At 30.7% G+C, this 18,563-nt stretch overlaps 1 protein-coding gene across 1 annotated transcript in view; it reads right to left on the bottom strand.

Moving 5' to 3' along the window:
- The window catches only part of Lnpk (zinc-ribbon metal-binding protein lunapark), a 68,651-nt gene that overhangs the window by 44,035 nt on the left and 6,053 nt on the right, over positions 1-18,563 (bottom strand). Inside the window, exons 2-3 of the mRNA XM_075363409.1 lie at positions 4,717-4,758; positions 2,234-2,421 (exon numbers count right to left, since the gene is read on the bottom strand). Of these exons, the coding sequence (XP_075219524.1) occupies positions 2,234-2,421; positions 4,717-4,758 (230 nt within the window). The remainder of the gene's footprint in view (positions 1-2,233; positions 2,422-4,716; positions 4,759-18,563) is intronic.

Below are 18,563 nucleotides of genomic sequence, written 5' to 3'. Positions count from 1 at the left end.
TTGAGGCCAGTCACAAAAGAGTAGGTAATGACTGGCCTTCTTCTGCTTTCATATAGCCTGCTTATACTGACGTTTTATCACTTTGTTAATTTTTTTGTTTACATTTATTTAAATTCCTTATTTAGGAATGCTATAGATGATAATTGCTTAATAATTGAAATGCGCCTCTAGTTACTGATTTTCACTTTATGTAAATAATTAGACAGTTAGTGTAATCTTATTAAGTCTATATTAATTATAACAAATCTCTTTAGTAACTTCCATTATAATACTTAAAGAATTTTTCTAAAATCTGCTTTGTTCCAAGCCACAAAACCAGAATGAAATGGAAACAATTTTGAACTGAAAAAAAATGGATCAATTTGATCCTGGGATAACTGCATCAATTACAACCTGATGGTTCTGTACCACCTGCTACATATCGAGTAGTGAATATATCCTTCAATTTGCTGAAGGACGTGAAGTAAGATAAAATGCCATAAAAGCCTAAAGCCACATCTATTCAACTGGTTTCTTTAGTTGATCAAAGGTAATATTGGGTGCAGTTTTACCATAACTATTGACATTTTTAATTATGCTAATGACCATAGCGTTTGTAAATATGAATGGGGTAATACGTAAAGGTAATAAGTGAATGTATGAGTATATATGTATATGTATATATACAAAAAAGCTATATACGGGTTTTTATGGTATAATTTTTTAGCTGTTTCATGCAAAATCATGTTTAAAAATTGTACTGTTAGATACCAAATTGGTGATAATATTAGGAAAACTGCCTGACAGTTAACCAGATGAGTAAGCAAGAACCCAAACTGTGATAGTTAGACTGAAAAATGAAATTACGCGGTTATGACCTAGCCATAACTAACCCTTATAATGAATAAAAGATTATTATGAAAAACGTTATCTTGCATAACATAGATAACTCCATTCCTTAGAACAGATGTTTCGATAAGGCATGGAAGATCTCAGGGAATAGTCTCTGAAATTTGAAGAGGTGAAAATAAGGATTACTTGAATACGACCAAAGTCATTTATAATAAACCAGTTCCTGTAAATCACTGAAGTTAAATAATGCTGGGAGTAGTATAGCTAAAATTTCAGGTAAAACAGTGGTGTTTTATTTTTATAAAAATAACAACAAATTAATTTATTATAAAAATTATACATAGTAGAGATAGGTAATTTAATATTTTGGTAAAATATAATTTATTTTTAGCATGACTTGATAAAAAGAGAATTGTAATAAAACAGCAGCCTTATAAATGTGTAATGTTAAACTTTATGTGGCAATTTTAAAACTTTACTAATTATACAACACTCACTTGGCACTGAGTATGCCAAATTGCGGTCTGCTGAACAAAATTAGAATTTTTAGATTAGAAACAGGTTGGCCTAAATCCTAAATTATTTTGTTTCTTAAGTATCTGATAGAAAACATTCATTACAAGCTACTAATAAATATTATTAATACTAATATTTCATGCTTATATTTAAAAAAAATAATAAATGTAATCTGACTGAATTGGTTTGTACAATCAGCTTCAGGTAACACAGGACCTCAGTTATAATTAATAAATAAAAGTGCAAAAAAAGGAAGTAAAATTTATTGGCAGATACAATCTGCAATGAATGTAGCAGTTAGCAACCTCTTACTGGCCTGCACTAATTATTTTCACAGCTGAATAAATGAATATAAAGGTATTATAACTTTCTGGATAGGTAACAAAATAAATAGGAAATAAAATTTATTCTTATTAAGACAAAATAATCTCTATCAGGCAATGCTTCCCAACTTTATCTGCTATACTTATTAAATAAAGAATACTCATATATAAGAATTAAATAGAAAAAGCAGATCTGTATATTTAATCATTATCAAGATATTTACTGAACTTAGCAGTACAGTTTATGCAGAATTTAACACATCATTTTCTTTTTAATGAACACAGAGGGAGTCGAGATGATTTATTTAATTTATAAGAAAATATCTTAAAACAATTTCAAAACAAATCCAACAACTATAAAAAATAGGATGATAGTATCCTGATATTCTGCTAGCTTTAAAGCAGAAAATATTATTTGTCTTTGATCAGCAAGAACCCAGCATTAAATTAATCAATGGTATTGTGCCTATTTGCATGAACACAGGTGAATGTGTTAAAAAAATATTACAATACCTATATTTAGATAGTAGATATTTTTAGACTAAACCATTTATAATACATACATAATGGGGAAGACCAACAGAGGAATTATGTAAAACAGACGATCTCTAAGTGAAGCTGGAAAGAAAAGGAAGTAAAATACAGCAGCAGCAAGTACATATACACCAACAGAGTAAACCACAAGTTTTCCAACAACTTTCTTTTGTCGCTGTTCAGTCTCTAGTCTGTACTTTTCGATGTCTTGAATTTTCTGAAAAGAAAAAAAAGAATCTTTAATATTATATAGTACTATTTAATTATATATTTATTCAAATATATATTTTATGCTCATAAAAAAAGGATATCTTGTTGCAAGGGCACAAAAAGAAAGCATGCACCCTCATGGAAAAAAAAAACAATTTATTAGTAGAATGTCCAATTTATCAATAAATTAATTTTTTTTTTGAAAAAGAAGTTATGTTCCTTATTAAGGAATGTAAGCAAGCATACCTTAACACATTTGAATGACATCTTTCAAAGTATTTTATAATTAGAAAATTGAAACCTATTGCAAACTGATTAGGGTTTTGTACTTCTTGATTAGAAATAATTTTCAATTCTAACAACTCAACAAAACAGGGCATTTTTAAAAAGAGAATTATACAAAATATATTTTACAGCTCTCAAACAACTGGACAGCCTAGACTCTTGTGGCACTCCCTAAGCCCCTTTATTGAATGTTACCTATAACTTCAAAATAAAAAACAACTTTCCAATATGTTAAAAATAGCTGTAATTTTTTTTATATAATTACTAGCACCCTCGAAACTTTTAACTAAGTAAAAACAACAAACATTCATATTGCTGTCTAGGTATAAAGAACAGTTTTCAAATTTCAAAATTACACCTAAGCATTGTCTTAGATAACCTGTAACTTCAATTCATAAAATAATCTCAAAATGATTATAACAGATAAAAGCTCAGAGTGATGTTGCTCAACTTTCTTGTCGTTAAAATAAAGCTTATAATTTAATTTTTGTATCCACGGTAAAATTAAAAACTATTATGACTCTTCTAATTTTTTTTAAAAAAAGAAAAATAACATCAGTATTTTAGGATAATTTGTTCAACTCTAAAAGCCCAGTCTAATATTACAAACTATTTTTTTTTATATATCTAAATTATTATTGGTTTTTTTTGTGTAAAAATTGAATTAATTTTTATTAAGAATTCTCTTGTTATTTTTATTTTTACAGTATCAAGTCTTTTGTTACTTCAGTCTTTCAGTTTAGTTCAGGATAGGTGCACTGAAATATGTTTAAAACTATGATTATGAAAAGTTATTTTATTTATTAGCAGTGGAATGATGAGCTTTTTCTTAATCTTCAGATATACATGTGATAATGAATGGCAGGAAGTATTCTTATTTCTTATAAAAATAGTGACAGTTCGGGAATTTTGTGTGAATTTAACATAAATATAGGTCAGTGGATGTTAAGGATAGCTTAGTTTATGGAATATGTTTTTTTACTTGTCTAGACTAGAATGAGGGTGGTTTTTTTTCTCTTAAAATTAGAAAAAATGTAAAAGTTTAACAGTATTTTTCCTTACAGTCACTATGGTTTTCTGAATAAGAATGAATAATATATATCTGACTGAATGATTTTGTCAAACTTTAAGTGGTAATGAAGCAATGCAGTAATATTTTCATGATGGTGGCACCACTACAGATGTTTATTTATTATCCATCAATACTATATGATAAATGGATAGGAATTTAGATGCAAATGTACAATACTGTAAAGACATTTTCTTCATTAAAATAGAAATGGATGAGATTGATTTTTACTTTTTTGAAGGAATTTGCATTATTTTCAAATGAAAATACATTACAAAAATAAATACATTATTAAATGAAAAAACAATTGTTTTTAAATGAAGGAATTAAGGTGTATTATACTGTCATATTTGAAATTATAGTTATCCCAGTCAAACAGATATATACTGATGGTTACCCCAGTATACAGCTGAGTTATTTTTATTCAGCTCACACGATCAATATCAAAGATTTTAATTTTTATAAATAAGAAATCTTTCATTTTTTTCACTTTAAACCAGTAATTTATCTATCTAAAACTCATTTTTTAAACCTTTTTTTTTCTTAATGTCATAATCATTTACTAATTTTGTTTATAATTCTGGTGGCCACCTTCACTTGACAAAGTAAAATTACAAAAAAATAAATAAATTGCTATATCTACCTTATCTTATCAGCTAAAAGATGGCTGATACATGTTACTAATTAAAATTTAAAATACAATAGTTTTTTTCTCTTTTACTAATTACACTTTTCAAAGTGATCATTGCTACGTCAGGTAAACTGTATGTTGGCTATTAAAATACTGACAGATTTAAAAAAAAAATCTGCATTAATTAAACCTAGTCTGTTGACCGAAAAAAAAAAAAAAATTTATTTACTCACAAGATAAAAAACTTATCACTAAAGGGCAAAAAAAGCAGTAAAATTAAGATTTTTATATCACAAGTAATATTTAAATTAACTTACTTCTTCTATACTTTCCAGCTCCTCGAGGGATGTAAGTTTTCGCTAAAAACAGAAAAAAGAAATAAAACATAAACAATAAATATATATATAAAAATAAAAAATAAATTATACTGTGAAACAGTGATATTAGAGTAAATCCTCTTTAGGACAGTTTCCTTGCCCAGTGATATTTATCTCTGAGGTAATTCCCAGCTACTCTTTATCCCAGCTATTTCCTTTGAGCAAACATTTCTAGACTGAAATTAAAACTAGTTTTATCAATGAAATTACTTTTTGTCTATGCCTACAGATAAATTTAATGTAAACTTACTTTTTAATGACAGCTAGCTACGAGAACACAATATATTTGTTTCAGTTATGATTATGTGCAATGATCTTCAAAGCACTAAAAATAAAAAAAAAGCTTGTAATGTAAGTGAGTTTTATGTTCTTTTTGTTTCTTTTAACTAGTAATCACAGCTAAAATCATCAAATGTTAATAAACAGAAACCCAAGCAGCATTCGACCTTGTTTAACTTCAGTGATCTATGGGAACTGGTTTATTGAACACCGCTTTGGTTTTTTATGTCTTTACCTCACACCCTTTAATTTCCACAATTACTCCTGATGTAATACAACCATCAAGTAGTAAAGGATGCAGTTTACCATCCTGGTAGGACTGTCTATTCTAACAGATTTCATTATCAGTACACAGTGTTTAATAAGGTTTTGCAGAAAGCTTAGTGATCTAATATAAATCATACTAATTACTTCAGAGTCAAAACAAATATATTTTCAAATATCTTTCAGAAGTATATTTCCATATTATTCACATTCATTTATTACTTAACTAAATTAAAAAACTCACAATTGTAATTATTTTATTTGTGTTTTCAACATATTCATAGAATTAATTAAATTATATGAGAGGACATGTTTGTACAAACCACATACAGAATAAATTATAAAACTATGGTAAATGAAGACCCAGCCTAAATTTAACTGCATAGCGAGTACCTAACAAGACTAAGACAGTTGAGCAGCTGGTTTGGGACAGAATGCACTAATTACGAAGTATCTGTCTGTTTAAATTTACTTATGGTTTTAAAAGCAATAATTGATTTCATATAAATCTGTTTGTGATTATTTATACAACTGTTTTATGAAGTAATTTGATTAACATCAGGAAAATATAAACATAATAAATCCTCATTTTTACTGTAAAATAATCTATGTGCTATTACATAAGTTTCTTCACCAGCAATTTGCTCAAGTATAAAAAAATGTAAAGTCATAATTTTTACTAATATAGATTTATCAATAATCTAGCACTTTCATTAGTAATCATTTTTTAAATTACAATTTTTATAAAATTTTGAATGTCTTCAACTTTTTTCTGTCTGGCAGAAATTTTGCTTAAATTATTTATACATAAATTTTTACTTTATAAGTAAATATGATTTACTTATAAAGGAAGGAAGCACAGTAATGACAATTTCAAGGAACAAAGATTAAAATTTATAACTTTCTTAGAAAACGTTTTTTAAATTTTTGAAGAGGAGCTCATTCCTTAGTAAGAAAATTTTCAAGGTATAAAATTAAAACAAAATGTTAAAAAACTTTCATATAAATTTTTCTTTTAATTTCAAAGGTGGATCTCCCTCTTACACAACATTTTTTTAATTTTTATTTGTTCACTACATATATGGTTTAGCAAATGATTTCTCAGTATAAAAATTAAATAAAACTTGAAACAACTATTCATATGAAATATTGTTTGGAAATTTAACACAGTAAATCCTTCTCAGTAATAAATATTTACAACCTTATGCTACTTAAATTGCAAAACATTTGCACTTGAGGTTATGGAAAAACACAATTAACTTATGCTTGCAAGCTATCAAAATTGTGGATAAATTAGTAAGTAGTTAAGCAAGTGTGAACTTAAGATTCATTAATAGCATGCAAAATCGCAATTTCACTAGATATAAAATTTAGTCTAACACACAATAATAAAGTTGAACAAGATTTTTAAAACTGAAAAACAAATCAGACTACTCTGTAAAATTATCTAAAGTAGCAATACACAATTTTTTACTCCTGATGACCAAAAAACTATCTGAATTATCATCAACAGCAAAAATTAAAATTTCAAGTGTAACAGACCAAATACAGAATGACAATTCTAAAATAAATTTGTTGATATAAAAAATTATCCAAGGTTTAAATCACGGTTTGACTTTTTCTTCTGAATTAGATGGTAAACTGCAAGTGTTACAATTTGTAGATTCTACAACCATGAAACAATTTAGGAAAAGTCATCTAAAAAACAGAAGGTTGTGAATTAAGGTAAAATGCTGACAGCTACAACTGTGTATAATAATTTGGCTCCTACAGATTACCAGAGATAAAAACATCTGTACATAATTTAACTTCATACTATCATTTTTTGTGATTAATGACTATAGACTTAATTTCATTAGTATAAGTTTTGAGACCGTAACAAAAATCCATAAACCATACAATTGGTTATTTTAGTGCTCTTTGCTTAAAGATTGTGGATTCAGTTATTATAGAGAGGACGTTCTGTCTAGAACAATCATTAATATATAAATTTAGCCTTTTAAATTACTTTAAAAAAAGAATAACTAAAAATCACTGTTTTAATTTTTACCTATAGGCAAAAATTACAATCAATAAAACTGAATACAAAAATTATTCTATACTGTAGCAGCTAAAATAGTACACCATACATCCTTACACTTTATAAACATAAACTTTACATCAGCAAATGTAACTGAAGTAAAAAGAGAAATCCTAAGGTGGAATAGCATTGAAATATATATCTTTATACTTAATGATGCAATTAAAACACTCAAAGCTTAGTATAACAATACTTCCTTGGAATAAAGAGTAATGTTTTCACTATTAAGTGGAGATAATGTGTACAATTTTTCCCCAATACAAGAGTAAGTTAATTAGCTGCTTCACACTATCTTAGTTTTTTTATGATAAGATATTGTAAAAAGTCTACGATACAAGTAGTTCCTTCCTCTGAGGGTAATGATTTTCATATGAAGCCAATCCTTGCGGTGAATGTGTCACTAGTAATATTCAGTAGCTGGCTGAATATCATCTGCATTACGACTGACTTAACTTACAGAAGTATAATGATATATGTGGCTTGGAAAATGGAAGACCACTCCTTACTTTCCCTAGCAAGCCTGATATGGAATCTTAGTTATTTTCAGAAATGGAATTGACAATACTCTCAGAGGAAATAACCGAATAGTGCTTCTGTACCTCAGGTGCTTTACATGCAGCAGAGACGTAAGAAAAACCAGAGTAAATAATTTAAATTTGCTTTAATTTAAAGTGGCAAATGTAAGCAATCTATTATATGAATTATCTCTATTCAGCAAGGAGTACATTTTTTATATTAATTCATAAAAATAGGCCTAAAGGTAATCGTTTCACTTTATTAGGAACTCTAATGAGGGATTAAGATATTTTAGACTTTATGATGTTCCAGTTATATGAAATTCTTGACAGTTTTTCTAAATAACTCCTTTAAAATTTCCAAGAGAAATACTCTATAACTTCTGTCAAGATGTAAAAAAATCTGTAACTCTTATTATTAAATAATTGTCATTAGCAGATAAAATAAACAAAAAAAGCACAATTTTCAATGAGGGCTGTTTAAAGCATGATTATATTAATAGATTTTTTCACGTTTTTATTGTTTGACTTATTTGATTTTTAACTATTTTTTGTATTTATATATAAAAAATGATAGAGGAATAACTTTATTCCTCTAGATTAAATAATGATGATAACTGTTTTAATAATAAAAAATTTACATCAATTTTAGATTTTTATTTCTCATAAATGATTTTTTAGTATTATTTCATTTCAATCATCATTTACTCCAGCTAACTTTTATGTTTAACTCCTTTAAATTTTAACAACTTCTACCAAATTAAACATAAACTTGAAGTAAAATTGCAGTTTTTTATATATTAGATATTAAGTAATGGTTTTTTTTTAACCTGGCTGACAACTTCTATTGTTTTTCAAATTGTTAAAATAGCATTTCCTTTGAGAAAAATTTTAAAATAAACTTTTGAAACAAATAAACATCTTAAAAGGCAATTTTCAGCTATAAATAAATCCTATATTAGTATGTTTAAATGAACATTTTTGTTTTCCAAAAAAAAAAGAAAAATTCTGTTATAGTAATTTTACTCTTAAGTTTGTTTATATTTTCCTCCAAAACTGAATGCAGTCGAATAATCTATACAATAAAAAAGTAAACAAACGGTTAAGTAAAATTTATAATAACAAAAATTATACATGAATTATATACAAGCTGAATAAATGTTGACTGTAGTAATTTATTACACCTATTTTATAAAACTCTACTACACAACCATATATACAATTTAAAAATATTTGCTGACATGGCCACTTTATTAATGTATGCATAAATTTACATACATTATAAATATACACTACCTAACTAATAAGAGAAAAAATATTATAAATAAACTTATAAAAAAATTATCTAGTTTTAGTAAACCACTTTCTAATCAATTTAATGAGTAAAAATAACCAGTAAAAAGGACAGATCAAAGGAATAATATAAAACTTTGTACGTAAAAGAAAGAATAAGTAAGGTAAAGCAGACAAAAACTAGATCCATGAATAAAATATGAATGTATGGCAATTATAAATGTGACAAATGATATATTTCACACTTAGTGAACAGTAATAAGTTACAAACAGTATATGTAAAACAGAGAAAACAAGCGTAAACACAATAACTTTTAGAACTTCTACCAGCACAAAGGTGATTAATGAAACTGTGAATGTCAACTAATAAATTCAATTTTCATAACCAACTGATAATTCCTATTTTTGAGTTGACTTAAATAAGTTGAACTGAGGCATACACTTCTCTGCTAGTACATCGATTCATATATAAGAACTAAAGATAAATTTGAGAATAGAGTAATCATCTGAGGAGAATAATTATAAAGATTAAGATTTACTGATGACATTCTTCGGGGAGAAACCAACAATGAAAGAATTTATGAATTGAATGGGTTTAATGTTAGAAAAGAAATCTGGTTTAAAAATAAGTAAGTGAAAAGGTAACAGAATTGAGGGTAATGAGAAATTGAATATTAAGATATATGAATACTAAGTACCAGAAGCTGTAAAATGTTTTTATCAAAGTAGTAAATTAACAAAACAAAATGAAGTACGATATTCTTAAAAATACCTGTAAGAAGTTAATTGTTTTATGGTGGTGAAACATAAGGCAATAGGTAAAGCAGTAAAGACAAAAAAGAGGCCTTTGAAATGTTGTTTACACTATGCAAGACAGAATTCTTGTGTTCTGAAAGCAATGTATTAGCACAGCCAGGGTTATAAGGCTCAATCCAATGCAGAATTATGATCAATATATTAACAAAACATAAGTGCATATTACAACAAATCTGATATATCTTGACCATGTACAGATAAATAATCAATAATGAAACACCATGGAATAAGGTTTGGAGACACAATAGACTAAACTTGGAGACACAATAGACTAAACATAAAAAAAATATATTTTTACAACTTAGCTAATTAACAAGATTATAACAATCAGTTATTAATAAAATACATCAGTATTAAAATTCAAATGTTGGGAATACACTTTAGATAAAATGTATACAAATACAACAATTATGTAAATTTAGAACCACTACAATAAGCAATTAATCAGTCTCTGTTGTCATCAATTAATTAAGTTTATACCCCTATTAATACTATAAAAACCTATTCTAGGAAGCAAATAATTTTGTAGTTAATTTTAAATAAAGCTCACAATATATAAGATCTTAAAATTACGTAAAATGTTATACAAGGCAGAAGGCAGGTATGATTAATTACAAAAAAAAAAAAAAAATGCTTGAGATAAAAATAGAATGCCTCAGTGGAAATGAATCCAAGAAACTGTGCCAGCATGTGTTTTAGTCTAGCCAAATGGAATTCCAACACCATTAACTGAACATCATGTAAATAACAAATCAATATAAAATTACTAATGTATCTTTTACTATCATAAAGCAAAAACTAATGGTCTGAAAAAGTTTTCACATACATAGTACATTATAGCACATAGTAAGCAAGTACTAATCTTATACAGAAAATAATAATATAAATGTACAAAAATTATTTTAAAGAATACGTTAATAAATCTTCAGTTGTTTATTAATTTAATTTTTAACGTTAAATTGTACTAAAAATAATAAAAATATAATATCTTTATTAACAATCAAATTTTTTTCTTCATAAAATTATATTTAATAATTTGATATTATATGATTAAAATTATATGTATGTTAATATATTGTAAAGATAAATATTAGCATCTAAATAATATATCCTTTTTTAAATTTCAAAATTAATAAATTCTAAGGTGTAAATAAACATAAAATTTACAAAATTTAAAAAACTAAAATCTAAAATTGTTAAATAAAAAGTGTTTTTCCTCATATATTATTACAGAAGATTGAAACATACACCTTTTTTTAATGAAATAAATTCAGTCAGTAAAAAAATAAAAATATATATATATAAATTTACAATGATTGGAAAGAGAGAATTCCAAGAATTTTCCTCAATATATTATCTATGGTGTCTAAGTTTACTATAAAAACATTAGAAAAAAAGGTAATGCGACAAAAGATTAAAAATTTTTTTTTTTGTAAAAGGTTTCTAAATTACTCACTTAGGATGCATTTTAGCAAAAGATTTCAATGGACAAAATACAGCTCAAAAAAAAACTTTCTTGAATTTATTTTATATTGAAAACAGGAAGTTTCCACCCTTTTTTTGGCATTAATGTGTTGAGTGTATGGTCTAGTAGTTGAGGCTGCTAAATTTTAACAAAAAAACAATGATGATAAAGTAAATAGAATTGTAAACAGAATCTTTAGAACATTTTAATGTCTAATGAGTGTTCCTACCCCATACCTTTAGTCCTCTATATGCATCCAGAGGTTGTTGCTGTTTTAAGCTTTCTTTTGGCGATCATTGAGCTAGTGGTTGTGTGTGTATTGCAACTGGTTTTGAATATTGTGTTGATTGAAGTATTGCAGAAACTGCATTTTATTTAACTTAACTAGACTCATTTTATGCTCTTATTTGCCAATTTGTATTTGGCTTATATTTGGACATGCGCCCACCTCAATGAGTGCTTCAAAACTAACTGCTTAGATTCTGAAGGGTACATGGCAAAGACTGTTGGTCTGTTTACACCCCTTGGGTGTGCGCTGTAATCTGTGGTAATGCGTGATTGCTATTCAGACACGTTCTTGCTCAGCCGATCCAACAGCAGCTAAGAGGTGCGAGTGACAGAAGAATTTAAGGCCACCAAAATCCTAGAGGCATGGATTGATGATTAGCCTCCTCTGATGAGGATGAAAGCCAGGCAGGGACTTCCACCTGTGTGAAGGAGGATGTCATTGCCAATTTTTTAAAATCGGCCGGCAAACCTGGTAGCTCCATGCCCTTGATGAGAATGTTTGAAGAACAGTTTGAACAACTGATGGTCTTCTTTGAGAATCCAAGAAGTGCCTCAGCAAGTTTAACAGCATGTGTAACTCCAAAATTGAGGGAGTTCAAGGTTTATATGTCTGCTCTTGCAGAGGGGTTTGAGGCGTTGGCCTCTAAACCCGTTCAAGTAAAGAAAGTGAGTCAAAGAGACTGTTCCTGTGGCAGTCATTGAATACCTTAAGGTTCAGAAGAGGCATTACACCAATGTTATAAAGAACAAGAGGGATGCTAGTTTATCTCAAAAGCAACCAGAGGTCTTGTTCATCAACATGAAGAAGGATGTTACTAAATCCAGTAAGAAGATGAGGGATGACTATCATGTTGTCCTGCGTTCTAAGAGGTCGAACTTGACGATTCAGAATATAAAGAAGGCAAAGAAGTGGCTTGTCATAGTAGCTGATGATAAGGAGACAGCTAAAATAATTTCAGACTCTTAAATTTTTTAAATCTGATAAGAGCCGATCCTAAAAGGAAGAGGCGCCCTAGGATAATAGTCTATGACAATGACCGTTGTCTGACAGAGGAAGAGGTATTAACTCTTATTAGAGAGCAGAATACCAAGTCATACAAGGCTACTTATAAAGCAGAATATTGATTTTTGTTTAATACAGGTAGGTGCGACATGGAGTGCTACCCAGGAGAGTTTGAGGCGAGCCCTTCTCTGATGAGGACTTTTATTACTGAAGGTAGGCTGTTCATCGATTTTGCTTCTTGTCGTGTCAGGAAGTACATAGATGTCTAGCAGTGTTTTAAGTGTTGCAAGTTTGGCTACAAGGCTAAGTTTTGTGATCAGCCTTCCATTTGTGCTCACTGTTGTGAGGAGGGGCACAGGCATGAGGATTGTCCCAAGAAGTCTGATCCTCCATCATGTATTAATTGTAAACGTTTTGGGAAAGAACATAAGCACCCTGCTGATAGTAAAGAGTGTGGGACTTACTTGAGAGCTGTCAAGATATATTTTAATTCCCTCAATGGTTAATTTTGGTCAATTAAATGCACAGAATGCTTATTTAGTTCAAGTTGAGCTGGGTGAAGTGGCCTTGCATTCTAAGTTGAATATTGTTGCAACACTGGAGACTTATTGGGATTTGCAGGATGGAAGCAATTTTACTGTGTATCTGATAGCATGTCCGCTATTTTGTGCAGAAAAGAAATGAGTTGTGTCTTCTTGCAACAGCTCTTTGATAACCATCATGTTGTTGCTAGGGTTGGTATTTATAACCTACATCTATATGTTGTAAGTTCTTATTTTCAGTATCGGGATCCTGCTGAACGTCATCTTGAGGCTAGGGAAAAAATTCCTCAGTCCTCTGAGCATGGTTCAATTGTTAAAGGTACCGATGTTAATGCTAAATGTTTGATATGGCATAGTGATCGTACCATGAGTGGTGAGGTGGTAAAAGTGTTTCTTGCCCAGTATGAATTAAAGGTATTTAATACTTCTGGTGAGCTGCCAACAAATGCCGGCATGGTTAATGGTAGACGGCAATTTGAGGATATGTATATCAAGAAGTTCGTCAGAACTTCGCCGGTAAGAGTCCGCAGAACTGAACGGCACGGCGAAGTCAACGAACTATGTTTACAGTTTACAGTACTTCAGAGGACGATATGTACGAATGTAAATGAAGCGTAGTTTTGTACAGTCTCAGGTCGACCATTCCTGAGATGTGTGGTTAATTGAAATCCAACCACTAATGAACACCGGTATCCACGCTATAGCATTCAAATCCGAATAAAAGTAAATGCCTTCACTAGGATTTGAACCTTAGGATTCTCAACTTCGATATCAGCTGATTTGCGATGACCAGTTAACCACTAGACCAGCCCGGTGGGCTTAAGGTCATTATACTAGTTTTAATTAAAAAGGAAAAATATGATATATGACGTGAATGATATGACTAACAAAAAAAAAAAAATTGGTCGAGAAATTCAAAATATGTATGTTTGTCAGTTCTAGAAACGCAATAAATTTTAATAATAACTTATCCATAAGATAACAATAGAAAAATAAAAGAATCTAACTAAACGCAGTGATATAAACAAAAATTACAATGAGACTGTAAAACGTGCAGTAAGTCTCGCAGATACCATTTCTTCCGCTCAAAAAACAAAAATTTCTGTAATATAAATAAACCTCTTTTTAACAAAATGATACTGACATTAAAAAAGGTAGGACTCTACATATCTATTATCAAAATCTATTATTAATTTAGAATTTTATTTTAAAAAAATACACATTAAATATAAAAATAAACAATAGATATATAATAATAGATAATAAACAATGTTTAAGCGTTCCATAAAAGAAAAAAAAAAATTGTTACAAAAATCTTACCTTCATTTATTAAACGACGAATAAGAATTGTATTATTTCCGTAAATGTGAATGTATTACATATAAATGAGATCGGGCCGGTAAGAAATTTGTAACAAATTTTTCTGTTTTTTGTTTATTATATGGAACGCTTAAACACTGTTTATTATCTATTACTGAATATCTATTGTCTGCTACATATATTTAACATGCATTCTTTTTTAAACAGAATTCTAAATTAATAACAGATTTTGATATGTAGTGTCTTACCTTTTTTGATATCAGTATCATTTTGTTAAAAACAGTTTTATTTATATTACAGAAATTATTTTTTTGAGCGGAATAAATGATATCTGCGAGACTCTCACCGTACGGTTAACAATTTCATAGTATTTTTTTTTGGATTGATGTTGCAGTGAGAATATATATTCCTGTAAGTGTCTGTAGTTGGAAAGTCGTCAATGATTGTTCCAGCGATCATTGTTTAATCGTCTTCGAAATCACTGGAGGCCTGAGTGATGGTTATAGTTGTAATTTCCCAGTTCAGGAGGGGCGTTTTCTCCGCAGGAAAGCCAATTGGTAGAGGTTTGTTTCGATTCATTCGGTCAGACTCCGTGTCTTGGACAGGGATGTGGATGTCTTGATCCTGAGAACCTGACAGGTCGGTTGTCAGCGGCTTTCATAGATGTCACTGAGTGTTACATTATCCGCAGTTCAGGTGAGGAGAAAGAAGCCTCTTGGTGGACGCGGGAACTTTCTGAGTTGAAGTCGTCTGTTCTCCGTTTGCAGAGATCTTCTCAAAGTAGAGGGACAGAAGACGCTATCCTAAAATTAATAAGTATTGTGAGGAATAGTCGTGTCGGGTATGTCTTAGGGATTTTCCTGAACATATCTGGTGTATTTAACAATCTGTAGTGGTCCTCCGCTTTGTATCAGTTACAGAGACGTGATGTACTTGGAGTGAAATGCAGATAATGCATAGTTTTCAGTCATCGAGACGTTCTGCTTTGTGACGGTGGCCACGAAGTAGTAAAAACACTGTCTATGAGTTGTCCTCAAGGCAGTGTACTGGGGCTTTTGTTATAGGTTGTAGAGTTTGATTTTTTGATGCGCCTGAGGTTGCTCGACGTTTTCGCTTATGCCGATGACGGGCTACTGTTGATTGAAGGATGCGCACGGAACGAGACTGAACTTAGGGCCTCTTAGGCCTGTAGGTTACTAGAGCTGTGGGGACATTAGCATAAGATGAGAATTCAGCCCACATAAAACCACAATGACGTTGCTGAAAGGCCGTTTGGATGTGACGCGACGAGTGCGTATATCTATGTCAGGCCACCGAATCCGTTATGTTTAGGTTCCGAAGTTCCTCCGGGTGCTCCTTGACAAAAATTTTCGATTCAAGGAGCATTTACAAAACGTCGTGAAGAAGGTGAAGGCCAATAGTGCCTTCTTTGGTATTCGACGTGTGGTGAACCACGATTGGGGGTCTAAATTTTAAGGCCATGTGTATTCTTTAAAAAGGTGTGAGTGAGGTAATTATGTTGTATGCCGCATCTGTATGAGGAGATAGGTTAAAATATAAAACTTATAGGGATATTTTACTGAGGGCCCAGAGCCTATTGCTGTTAACAGTAATACGGGGTTATCGCACTATATCTCATGAGACTGATCTGGTGATTACTAGAGTGAAGCCCATTGATGTTCTTGCGATTGAGCGTCAACGGCGTTATTTTGCAAAAAAAAAGTCGGATGAATTGACTTCTGCAAAAATGAGAGAGATTGAGAATAATGGATTTCAATTGTGGCAGGAGAGATGGGATGAGGCAACTAATGGGCGTTATACGCATGGTCTCTTCCCTGATGTGACGCGTTTACGGGGCGTCTCTTGATGTGTCGAAATAAATATGCTCCACAGTTTCTTTCGAGCCATGGTGCTTTAGGTATAAACTGGCTCGTATCGGCCTGACTGATTCGGGTCTGTGTCCGAGTTGTGGTATAATAGACGATGCTTTTCACGTTTTATGTCTGTCTTCGTTATGAAGACAGACGATTAGAGGTTGTGAGGCAGCAAGATGATATTGGATCTTACTCAGATTTGGTTTACTTAAAATAGGTTATAGTAGAGTTTTATGAAATATTTGGTTATTCAGCGAGTTAGGAATGGATGTGTATAATGCGGGTGGCTAGGTCGCTTGGGCGTTTTAGTTGCCATGAATAGGCGTTTTTGAAATTTTGTTCGGTATTAATTGTTTTTGTTTTGTTATTTTGCGGTGTTGTTTGTTTAATTTTCTTTTGTTGTGAGGCATTTAGCTCAAAATTTATAATTTGTTCTACTCAGTCTATTTCGTATGAGTAGTTTTGGTAATGTTTTTTTGTTATGTAAGTTTATAGGGTTTTACACCGATGGAAATGTCATTCGTGGCATTTGCATAGGTGACATTCTGACAGAGACCAAGATGATGACAGAAAGACGTCAATCAGTCTGTGGGTCTAGAAGAGGACCTCCGGTAAAGCCCATGACAGCTAGATACGGTATAGTGGTATGCCAAGGGCTGAGGCTCGCAGAACCATGCTAGAGGAGTGTTAATTGGCTTGAGATGCGTCAAGCACCGGAAACTGGACCAACAGACTGATCCCACAGATCGACAGATGGGTGCAGAGGAGTTTTGGTGACGTGGGATTTCATCTCTCCCAACTGCTTACCGGACACGGCGGGTTTGAGGCCTACCTGCACCGGTTTGGCAAGTGAGCTACGCCGACATCTAGGTACTGCGATGAAAATGATACGGCCGAACATACAATCTATTTGTAGCAGATGGGACGAGATTCGTCAAAGAATGGGACTTCCTAATATAACACCAGAAGAGAATGTCCCATTTATGATGAAAGGTAGACGTGAATGGGACCAGGTTACAACAATTGTCACAAAAATACTAGGTACCAAAACAAAGGAACAGGCAATTCTGCTCATGAGGGTGGTTTGCCTTTGATGACTGACTGACCGAGGTCAGTCAAGGGCGGCCCGAAGGTCTGAGGCGAGGCACCCGCTGAGAAGTTGTGCAATGTATTCGCAGGTCCAACCTCAGTGGTAAGGGGGAAAAATGTACAAGGGGGTGGTATAGCGACTGGAACCGTCATATGGCAAGATCTCTTCCCCTTCAGGGTCAGGATGTTCCTACCCCCATTCTTAAGAGCAGTTTTTAGTTATTTTACTGCAAATGATTCTAGTAGAAAATTTCTGGTGTGATAAAAGTTAAAACAAATGAAGTTTGAATAATTTTATACAAAATGTATTTATTTTGGGATTTTAACTGTGAAATTTCCAGTACTAAATAGCATCTGATAATTAAACAGAAGCATCAGGTAGATCAGTAGTATTTTTATATTTATTTACTCTTTCACATGTAACTATAGGTCTACACTTACTAAGGCTGCCTTACTCTTTCTATTTAAGCTAAAAAGTATAATAATTTAATAAATGAAAAAAATGCCAACTCTGACCAGTATTTGAACCCAGAACCTTGTGGATAAAGTCACAGATGTTAATGGCTGTGTTGAGCTCAGCAAATAATAAATAGTCAATGTTTAATCCTTGATTTTGTTGTTTACTTTAAATGTACTTTAAAAAAATATATATAATACATTAAGTACTTCTATATAAGATTACATGTCTAAAACGAAAAATCATTAATTTTCTCACAAGTTACTAATGTATAACAATTTCTTTCTAAATCTAATGTTACCATAAAATTCTGAAACAGATTATAATTCTTGAAAAAACATATAATTCAAATATAACTTTAGAGATAGCTGTTAAATAATAATAATAATACAATAATGAAATTAGTACATTCCCAAAAAGAAATGGCATTTCACGTCTCAGAGACATCAAAAACTCCACCAGGACCTTTAACAGTTCATAAATAATAGAATTATAAGTTAAT

This window comes from Lycorma delicatula, chromosome 4, assembly GCF_047948215.1.
Source record: "Lycorma delicatula isolate Av1 chromosome 4, ASM4794821v1, whole genome shotgun sequence".
Lineage (NCBI taxonomy): Eukaryota > Metazoa > Arthropoda > Insecta > Hemiptera > Fulgoridae > Lycorma > Lycorma delicatula.
This window is presented reverse-complemented; position numbering and strand designations above follow the sequence as displayed.